Source organism: Eptatretus burgeri, chromosome 7 (assembly GCF_056783735.1).
Source record: "Eptatretus burgeri isolate ZD-2024b chromosome 7, Ebu_testis_v1, whole genome shotgun sequence".
Classification (NCBI taxonomy): domain Eukaryota; kingdom Metazoa; phylum Chordata; class Myxini; order Myxiniformes; family Myxinidae; genus Eptatretus; species Eptatretus burgeri.
This window is the reverse complement of record NC_140967.1, coordinates 79,189,422-79,200,523: the sequence shown is the minus strand read 5'-3', so window position 1 is coordinate 79,200,523 and position 11,102 is coordinate 79,189,422. Positions and strand designations below refer to the sequence as shown.

At 41.4% G+C, this 11,102-nt stretch overlaps 1 protein-coding gene across 2 annotated transcripts in view; it reads right to left on the bottom strand.

Annotated features, from left to right (window-relative positions):
- Positions 1–1,632: 1,632 nt before the first annotated feature.
- The window catches only part of LOC147023608 (brain mitochondrial carrier protein 1-like), a 34,529-nt gene continuing 25,059 nt past the window's right edge, over positions 1,633–11,102 (bottom strand). The window contains exons 6-10 of one of the 2 annotated variants that reach the window (XM_085889168.1): positions 10,889–10,984; positions 9,456–9,580; positions 8,778–8,910; positions 8,516–8,596; positions 1,633–4,618 (exon numbers count right to left, since the gene is read on the bottom strand). In XM_085889168.1, coding sequence (XP_085745294.1) covers positions 4,577–4,618; positions 8,516–8,596; positions 8,778–8,910; positions 9,456–9,580; positions 10,889–10,984 — 477 coding nt within the window. In that variant the 3' untranslated portion in view covers positions 1,633–4,576. The other variant, XM_085889167.1, reaches the window with a different exon arrangement.

Sequence of the window (11,102 nt, the reverse complement as noted above, 5' to 3'; positions counted from 1 at the left end):
GAGGTTTGTGGTGAATTTTGATTGGTAAACAGAGAAACTGATGAGTCTATGAAAAGTAACAGGAAGAGGAAGGGGGTAGAGAGACGTAGTTTCAGGAAGTGTACAGTTAGAAAGGATACAAGAGAAATTAATTTTTGAAGATTACGAAAGATGAGGGAATGGAATGTTGTGGGAATAAATTGTGAAGGTAATGGTGAGAGTGGGTCAGCTCAAATAGAAGGAATCGAGGAAGAAGGTGTGACGGCAGGACAAGGAAGAAGGTGTGACGGCAGGACAAGGAAGAACAACAAAACTATGAAGACGACGAAGAAGGATCGGTACACGTGGGTATGGTTTGAAAAAGGGGGGGTCTTTTTATATATTTTTTAATTTTAAGACAAGAAAGAAGATGTAGTTGCGAGGGAGAGATGAGGCAGTGGGAAAAAAAAAAGGAACTGATGGTAACGGAGAAAATACAAATAAAAACGATCGTACACCCACATGGGAAAGATGGGTAGACCTCAAGGAAACCGGAGAGTCGATCGGCAAAAACTCACAAAATAGCACAGTTTTTGAAACAAAACCAAACTAGGAACACACAGTAACCATGTAGGTAAGAAAATAGTTAAAACGTGACAAATAACGACCGGAAACTTAACTTTAAGAAAGTCAGCAGAGATCCAAGAGAACCAGCCATCGTCTCAAAACTCGGAACCAGGACTTCAACCCTTGTAATTTTAAAATAAAAACATTTTAACCCGTCTTTTTTCTTTAAATACTGTTATACCCTTATTTTGGAATGGAAATTTATTTTAGGGCATCGTGTCTCATACCCTCAGCTTGGAGGTTTCATACCCCGAGGGGTGCAGGTACCTCTGGTTAAGAACCGATGCTTTAATCTAAACCCTGCTTCCTCACGACTGGCGTGTCAGCCTGGTGTACATTCAGATTTGGGAAATTAAAACTTTGGCTTGAGTAAAACCCACAGGCGATGGGAATTTGGCGCAAAACCTCACGAGGAAGGTTAAATTCATGGTGCGTTTCCCTGGGCTTCATGCTCACCCTCAATTCCCCCCCCCCTCCAAAACGGGAGAACTCGATAGGCAACAGATCGTTGGTTTCTGTTTGTCAGAGACCAAAGTAAGGATATGTTCAGCTTTCTTGGTGGACAGCATGTGGTCGCCAAGGACCATCCATCACTAAATTGGTGACCAGCTGGGTGGAAGATTTGACCATTAGTCCACCATTACAATCCATTATAGGCATACTTGTATTCTAATTGTACATACTTCATCAAGGAATAATTAATATTCAGTTGGAGAATATTAAATATTGTTAAGGATACCGGGGTGGGGGTGCTCGGACGAGCACGTCAATCGCCGTCCGTACCCAGTTTGGGTTTCCGCACCCAACCACCGCCGTCTCCGGGGTTATAACACCGGCTGGTTCGGCACATTTCTCGGGTTACGCGTCTCGAATCACGGTACCAAAATACACCTGTACCTTGCCAGCTGGGGGAATAGACCCCGGTTACAGACTGGTTTTGTCAGAGACCGAGTGGAGTCTACCAGTCTGTAACCATTTTCGTTTTCATATCAAATCGAGCAGATCGTTCCTCGACGCGGCACAAAAAAATTCAAAGCGGCAACTTCATACGAATCAGCCACATTTATTGGGGACATCAGGGAATAAGACACAAGCAAAGCATTCACAACAATGTTATAATTAATCTATAACCTGTTCTTAACTAGGTAGATACGGATTACGGGTTTTGAAGGGGTCCCTAACGAGATAAGCCTTAAACAGACATGCAAACAAGACATGGACAGCATGCAGACAAGACACAGAGTACTTGGTGACGTTTCATTAACGAGAAGAAAGTGTCAAAGGCACGAATGTGGCTTGTGACAAGCTGATGTCGATGAATTTGAGCCCCCAAGCTTGAACACGCCGTGTGGCAAGATGGCGCCCATCCATGTGTCGCCACCCTCACACACTCAGCGCATTCAGACCCCACGAGGTCGACTGCACCAGACCGTCAGGTCGATGGTGGGTTTCAGCTGGTTTCTCACAAGGTCCCGCATACAAGTCCAGGCCTGGCCTGTTCACCAGGCCTCCTTCACAAAGCAGATCGCAGACAGACAGCCATCCCCTACACAGCAGATCACGACTCCCACCAGTCGTCTCTCATCCAGCCGAATAATGAGAGTCCTTTCTCTGAGTAATGAGGCACACAGAACTCATGCAGTCCTTTCCCTGCCTTTCCTTCAGTCCTGGCTCGCTTCTCCAGGCCACAGAAGTCAGACCCAGCGCACCCAGGTTCAGTTTCTCTCTCTGCAGAATCACCACTGTCTCCTTCGCTCACTCGCCTCGAAGCCCACACGCTCCTCCCTTCAGTTCCACCTCCTTCCTGGGGCCACTCCTCCTCTCAGCGCTGGGCGGAGTCCATTGTCCGGAGAGGAAGGAAGAAGAAGAATCTCTCGATCCACCACCAATGTACCAATGATGAACAGCCTCTTACACCTCCCAACACACATGTAGTGTCCATTTACCGAACAACCTGCCTAGACATGCATTCAATTGGGGGATCTGGGCTAATCCTATATTTAATAACCCACCAAGGGCCATTTCCACAACAATATATATATTTATATATATATATATATATATATATATATATATATATATATATATATATATATATATATATATATATAAACTGTGTAATACTGGCAGGCACCACAACGCATTTGCAGCCTACGTTAGCACATTTTGCGATGGACAGACAGACAGAGACAAACAAAATGGTCCCAAATGCAATGCACTTTGGCAAGGGCAAATAGTTCAAACAGGTTTGCAACAAAGCAGAATTATTTTCTCATGGGATGGGCTAAAGCAAGTTTGTTTTTGTTGCTTTGCACAAAATCTCATCTCATGAAAGAGTTCAAACTGGCTCATGAACCACTTCAAACTGGTGAAAATAATTTTGGACTGGTTAAGCCAAGTTTGCATGTTTGTGGAAATTTTGCATCAATCAAGGCCAGTATGACTGGCTTGAACTGCCTGAAACAGGTTTGTTCTAGCGGAATAATTTTGTATTCACCAATGCCTGGATGAACAGTCCCAGGCAGTTTGAAGTTGGTTTCAACAAGCTGAAGGTGGTTGAAATTGGTTTGAACATGTTTGTTCACATGTAAAATTTTTAAGCAATGATTACATTACTTCATGACAAAAACTATAGCAGGAGAAGCAATATCCAACTGAGGGAGTCACTTTTAAATGTTGCGTTTGCCTGCAAAAGCCGGTTTGTAACCCACTCGCTTGGAAACCCAGATTCATCTGACTGCTTATCTGCAGTAAACAAGATCATGAGCAGCACCAACAGTCAAGCAACCCTCTTCCCTCCAACAAAAACAAGATAAGACTTTGATACCCATTTCGCTCACAGCCAAATGAATTTTGCAGCTTGCCTGCACATTGAAACTAACAATGTATCAGAGGATGGATCTAATCAGCAATTGTTCAATTCAGAGGCAGACGCTGAAATTGAATGCAGTCACAGCAAATAACGGGAGTCAAAAAGCACAGTAATCACCAAAAAACAGACAGCAGTGATAAGCTGGCAATACATGTTGGGGGTTGGAAGATGAGGGGGAGCTTGAGAAAAACCGATATTTAATGGTGCAAGAGGCATTTAATGAATTTTCCTTGTAAATGTTTCACAAAGAAGAGCAATTGCATTAATAAAAGGAATGACGTGTGAAGGAATAATGGATTAACATGAATACAATGCATCGTTTGTACAAACAAAACTGATTTGATGAATCAAGACTCCGTCAATAATACAGGCCCTGGTGGAAACATTGCTCCTTGCGGGTAAAACATTTCCATAATGATTCAACAACAATTACCAAAGAAACCAGCAAATGTTCCTACACAGATTGAACTTGGTTGTATCTTCCTGCAATTATTTGGACATTTTTCACCTAAAAAACCCAAAACAAAACCAAAAAAAATAAAAAAATAAAAAACTTAAGATGCAAAGTGAGTTAAGTGGAACAAGCCCCTGCATTTAGAAAAGTCCTGTTCAGTCCATGTTATGATCATTTAAATTATAGTTCGTCAACCAATGGGAATGTTTCTACCAAAAGCATGCAGGTGCAAAAAACACTAACTGAGAGATGATAAAATGTCTGTTCTTCTCAGACTCCATTATAACAGTTGCATGATTCAGTCCATCGGTTAGGCAAGTTTCAGACTGAACAAGGACAGCACCAATGGTTTGGTCATCTCTAATTTTACAATATGTGTTACTCCTGAAAACAGAAAGGTAAAAAAAAAAATTTAAAAAAGTAGTCCCCTTACTTCTCTTTAAGTCTTCAATAAAATGTAGAGTTTAACAGATCAAATCCACAGGCTTTCCTGAGGGAAGCAATACAGTCAACTGCAAAGTTATGTTGAGCATGTTATCTACACAAGAACAGATGAGCAGTAAAACTATCCCAATGTCCCTTGTACAATAAGCGAGACTGAAGATGCAATCTCTTGATGTTTTCTGGCACCAAGCACTAGAAGTTACTTTGGTGTCAGCCGATTCTCAGATGGCCAACCTCTTTAGCTGTTCGAAAGTGATGAAAAACTGCCCGCAAAATATATTCAAGGAACACAATTTTTTTTTTTTTAAATCATTGTTGGCAAAAATAAGATTTCTACCAATAATCGCAGACATCTGCATGCAAATACAAATGTCTACCGTGATTTACACTACTCAAGAACTATTGAAAAAAAAATTCCAGCAGTCCTCAATTCTCATGCCCACATTGTAACAGATGTGACCTGTGTAAAATCAAAACTACCCTCTCAAAAACATAAATCAGAATTTCAAGAAATAAATTAATACATATTGTAAAATCATCAATGCAAACACTTTTGTTTAGAGTGGCCATGGAAAGCAAGTGGCCATAAAACCAAGGTATTTCAAGATTACAAAATACACTCTCCAACATTAAAAAACACCAAACATGCACAAATGAAAATGTAATAATCGTTGAAAGACTGCTCCAGCATTCATTTCAAGTGCCTTTTTGGCACGAGGGATGTGCAGAACACCTGATGCAAGTTTTCACGCAACATAGTTACCTCATGAAATAATTGGTCAAAATGTGCAACTCGTGCACCTTAGGTTTTTGGAAGTGACACGAGACATTCTGAGCAAATTCAAGTCTGAGAAAACAGCATATGGGTCATCGAAAAACAAACAAACCAAAAAAAAAAAAATTCTTTAACTAGAAAGGCAGTCGGTAGAGCACATACCTCCGCCATGCAATACCTGATCCACGAGAACATATCTGGTCCAATACATTTTTGAAATATCGTGCGACACAATACAATATAGTTTTTGGCCCCATCTCTCAATGGTGAAGAATCACCTTATAAATTAAATGATCATATCCAGTTTTGGATCGAGATCTTCACCAAAATCAAATCAATTCATCCTCCCCCACACACACGTGTCCACCAAGTTTTATCCGAATCCGTCCACAACTTTTTGAGATATCGTGCTACATATCATTTTGGCCCTATCTCTCAAAAGTGAAGAATCACTAAAAAAAATCCTAGTCGTCGGATCTGGATCTTCACCAAAATCTAATCAGTTCGTCCTTGTCACACACACACAACCTGTCCACAACTTTTTGAGATATCCTGCACACAGACAAACAGACAGAAAGGGGTGAAAACAATGTCCTTCACCTCTGGTGGCGGAGGTAATGAGAACGGCACTCTGTAGAACGCATATATCTCCAGTTTACGTTTTGCATCTCACCAAGAGCGGATCTGCATCCAGACCATTCATCCTTGTCACACACCAACGTCTAATCAGCTTGTTCTTCTCATCGACCCAAGTTTGTCATAATCCGTCCACAACTTTTTAAAATGTCATGTTATATATCGGTTTTGGCCCCATCTCTCATTGGTGAAGAATCACTTCAAAGATTATTGGATCTGGATTTTTACCAAAATCGAATCAATTTATCCTTGTCCACTACGTCCACGAAGTTTTGTCTGATAATTAATCCGTCCACAACTTTTTGATATATCCTGCTCACAGACAAAGACTGACAGACAAACTGAGGAGAAAACATAACTTCCGTCCACCTTTGATGGCAGAGGTAACAATCCATATCTATCAGAAAATGAGAGGAATAAAATAATTGGACACCTTCAAGCAAGGTCTTCCATGAGCCATGTTGCGAGACTTTAAGGAGAGGAACCGTTTGCCCCCCAAAAAAACATTATCAAGTTACTGGATGAACAAGAGTTATGCCAAGAAGTGAACATCACAGACAACACCCACTCAGGATCAACAGATTTGCAGGACCCATCTATGCAATATATATGCAACTGCCCAGAGTACTGCAAACATACTACCTGGACCTCACAGGATAAGCATCAACACCATCATGAGGAATCTTCATTATGGAGGAATACGTGCTCATCCTGTTCAGCGGCAAATACTTGCACTGTGACACATCCAAGCATGCCAGATGGACACAGGCGTAATGAGCAAGTGTTGTACTAAGTGACAAATCAAAGTTTTTCTTTGAAAGGCAAGATGACTATGCCTGGGTCTCCAGAAGACACAATGAGCAAGATGCCCCAGTCTGTATCCAAGAAGTCACAAATTTTGGATTTGGAAGCGTCAATGTGGGGTGCTGTTGCTGAAACCTTTCGCACCAACTTGATTGGTATCCCTGGTAAGCGATTATAATTGATGAGATTTTACAGCAGCATGACTTGCCCACCCGATATGAAAACATTCGTCACAACGTAGCATTATGTGATTAGGTCACATTGAACTGGCCATGTAATAATTATTCAGCATTTATTTCAGTCAGAGGTTTGCACCTCATCTGTGTCCCATAATATCACATATATAAATCGCATCAATCACGTGTTCGGTACTTACATTGTTTCTGCAGCGAAAGGTTATCAAATCATGTGCTGTAACGTTGTATGCTGATATAAATATCTCGGAAGGTCTCGAGACTGATTACCCCACATCGTGTTTCATACAAGTTGTTTGTCAGTTTTTTTGAGGAATTCTTGTAGCCAAGCAAGTGCACCTGTGGCTGTTTCTAAGTCAAGTCAGGTATGGGAGCATGCACCAGAGTAGCACGTCGCCACGTCCACTTTACGCCAGTACTCCGCCGACAGTTGCCTGGCCCATCCCCATCTACTTAAAATGCTGATCAACCTGCTGCAACCACAAGGCACGTGGTCAGCCGTTGGCCTCCTCCAGTCACCAGGCTCCCTCGCTGAGAGAATCGGGTGAGCAGGATCAGCATCAGGAAAACGAGCCACACGTCCATACAGCTGCAGCTGATGCTCAATGACTATACAGGTAATAAATCTCATCTGAGTCTCTCTCAGCAAACACTCATTAGACACAAAGTCCAACCAGTGATAGCCAAAGATTCTCTGCAGAGACGTGGTACCGAAGGAATTCATTCTTTGTCCCTGTAATGTCCATCTTATATTCCCATGTTCCCTGTCCCATCCCTCTCCCTTCAACATATCTCCTAATGTCTCTGTTCCCCACTGTTTTGTCCTTCCCACTCCCTCCCCCCTTGTCTCATGCCCCCCCCTTGCTATGCGTTGTGTGTTAGCTCTCACACAAGCCCCGACAAGGTATACAACAAAAAAAAAGTACATCTCTCTACGTCGCTAATTGTAAGACTTCATGTCGTAAGAAAGACTGGAATGTATTTTGTTTGCGTTTTCATGTAAATGCAATGCACGTCATCAACATTCGTGCCATTTGCATAACGTATTTCGACGCCATTTGAGGTCAGTTTCCTGTTCGTTTGATTTATCGTGGAACTGCAATGCATTTCTGAAGTATTGTTGTGACAAAACATTCCATTCCAGTTTCACAGAGCTTAACGAAGCGATTAAAGAACTCTCGAAGCTTCTTTGGGAATGAATAAACGGCCGAAGGCTTCTGTATGAACACTACTACTTGTGTCTATATCTGTGTCCGACATCCAACGCACCTGCGACACTACGATTACGAAACCTCTCATGGCAGATAAGCGCTTGCTGCCGCTAAATGGAGTTTGTACCTTACAGAGTCTTGCAAGGCTGGTAAATCTTTCTGCTGTTCCTTTTGTCATGTTGCGTCTTAATATGTTCTGTGTTCTCGCTCTTTCATCAACATCGACTGTATACAAATATATATATATATATATATATATATATATATATATATATATATATATATATATATATACATATATATACATATCACAGATTATCTGAGAATTAATGATTCCTTTCAATATAGCTCTGCATATAGATTCACACACACACACACACACACACACACACACACACACACACACACACACACACACACACACACACACACACACACACACACACACACACACACACACACACACACACACACACACTAAACAAAACAAATATGCAGCTCCGATATGCATCCACCACACCACAATTTGAGCAAGGATACAATGATGTTCCAGGGTCCAAGGCGGAGCCAATTAGGCCAAAAGCCTTTATAAAGAGCCAAAGAACCTTCTGTTCTCCACGTCTGAGTGAACATAACGAGATTGGGGGTGTGGGGTTTAAGGAGTGGTACAACCAAATGATAAGTGAATACTGCGATCAATTACAGAGGTCATGTCAAAAAATGAATACAAAGAAAACAAACAGGAATGGAAAATAATAGATTTCAATCATGTAACCAATTTATTTATTTTTTTTTTTTGTACCTGAAGGAAACAATGCAGTGTGCTCTTGTACAGAAAAGATCCTTGGATAACTCGTTGGTTCATCATCCGAGTACGAACCACATCTATGGGATTCGAGGCAATCGCACCAGCAAGACCGCATGAAAAACTTGCCCTGTTGGGATTGTAATGCCAGGCACCTGGTTAGTAAAATGGTAACAAAAATGACAACCTAATACTAACCAAACGAGCCCTAATGTTGGACAACTATATGCTGTCCTTTATTGTTCTTGTATTTCATTTTTAGAATGGAAAGAATAGAGTCCAATGTACTTGGCAAGGATGATGTAGAAAACAAAAAACAAAAACTGCCTTCTGTCCCCAAACCCTCAATTAACATTGCTACATTGATTGAAAGAAATGGTATTCCTTTCTTTCATAATGTTTTACAGTATTAAATAAATAAATAAATAAATAGAGCAAGCAAGGAAGCTTATAATGTGGACAAGAGGGAAAAATAAATAAATAACTCGGTGGAAATGAGGTTGGATAGGACAATGAATGCACGAGAAAGATTGGCTCAGACAAGGAGCAAATGAGATAAAGGGGGGGGGGGGGGAGGATAGACAAACATTATAGAAAATGAACACCATCAGCATGCCTAGAAGAGTTGGTCATATCAATGACAAGCTCTGGTCACCCTCTTTAAGCTGCTCGTACACAAAATGTGTGGAGACGGTGTCGCCCATCAGTTCCGAGGCAATCAAGTGCTTCTTAATCATGTCGTATACCGGCAGCTCGACACCGACGACGACTGCCGCACGTTGGGCTGTCGGCACGACGCCCTGGTCATAAAAACAAGCATGCAGAATCCGATATCCTTTGTTTCCAACAATTCATGTACATTTGATGATCATTCTCATTTTAACAGCAACTTCTAAATTAAACACAACACTCATGTTGTAATGAAAATAACCAAGTTGCAGTTTTCTGCATTTATGACCAACAAAAGGTCTTCTACTCTGACTACTAACTACTGTAATGGCCACAATTATTCCCACCTTGTGTGGTTGGGTCAGGAAACATTTGTGGCACAAATCTTTCACAAACCAGCTGGTTTGGCCTGATGTTCGACCGAAGGTGGCAGGAATTTGCAATTAGTGAGGGTGCTGGCGACAACTTGTCTACTTTCCATGAAGGACACCATGGGAGCTTTAGCATCGACCAACTAATGCTAACAGATGGCCCACACAGTTTAACGGCCATTCGAGGAACGACACACACACACACACACATTGTGCATCATCCGGCACGAGAAACACCAGGATGAGAGTTTGTAGCTGTGCTGAGTTTCAAAACCAGGCTAAACATCTCAGGAGGTGAGTGCGTGCACCTCCAGGCCATCGTGCCAGCTTCTAATGACCAAAATAAGGTCATACTTGTCAAATGTGCTGTGTTGTGGTCCTTCGAAGAATAAAATTCCTGCAACAGTCTAATTAAAGAAAGCCATCATTATCAGCGACACTGGTGGAAACTCACAACCATAGAATGTCACAATCGGTACAGAGTAAAACAAATAAAGAAGTCTCCAAATGATCGAGTAATAAAATTCATTTTCGATACGACAACGATAAGCTTTCAAACCAGCATCAGTTCCGTTTGTGCACGAGTTCAGAATTTCCTGGCTTTCCAAGCAAAATTGAACTTGGAAAGACACAAGGTCACTCTTAATTTACGTCACTTTCATGTACATGATGCCCATTTTCACATCCACAAGGTTAATGAGAAACCAACAAATACGGATCCACACTTCAGAATCTTCACACGTCTCATGAGTCTATTCTCAATAAGTTTTATACAACTTGAGAAAAAAAAAGGTTAAACAGGAAGAGTGAGGTGTATTCTGCTGATTGGGTAATTGACTATCCGCAGGGAACAGCCAAGTGTTTAATTGCCAATCTAATAAAGGAACAAGGTGTTGAGACACCAGCCTTATTGGGTTGATAATGTTTAACTGAATGACCGACACAGTACTAATTCATCATTTCGGAAAACATGATAAATAAGTAGCAGCAAACAGAAAAATGCAAGGACGATGCTGCGGTGAAAATAAATCTCAATGCATAGTCTCAAATAAACAAGACTCGCCTTACCCTCCACAGGCCCCGGGTACCTTCTTTCTGGTAAATGTCCACAAAGTTATGCAACATGCCACCTGGAAGCTTCTTGCCTTGCGCCTGCATCCTGATCTGAAATAAAGATGGAGATGCACAAACATTGCCAAAATTAATAATCGGAGTTGAGCTCAAATTATCTACCCGAGTCATGGCAAAATCTACACTAAAAATATACAATTTGGTGTCGTGA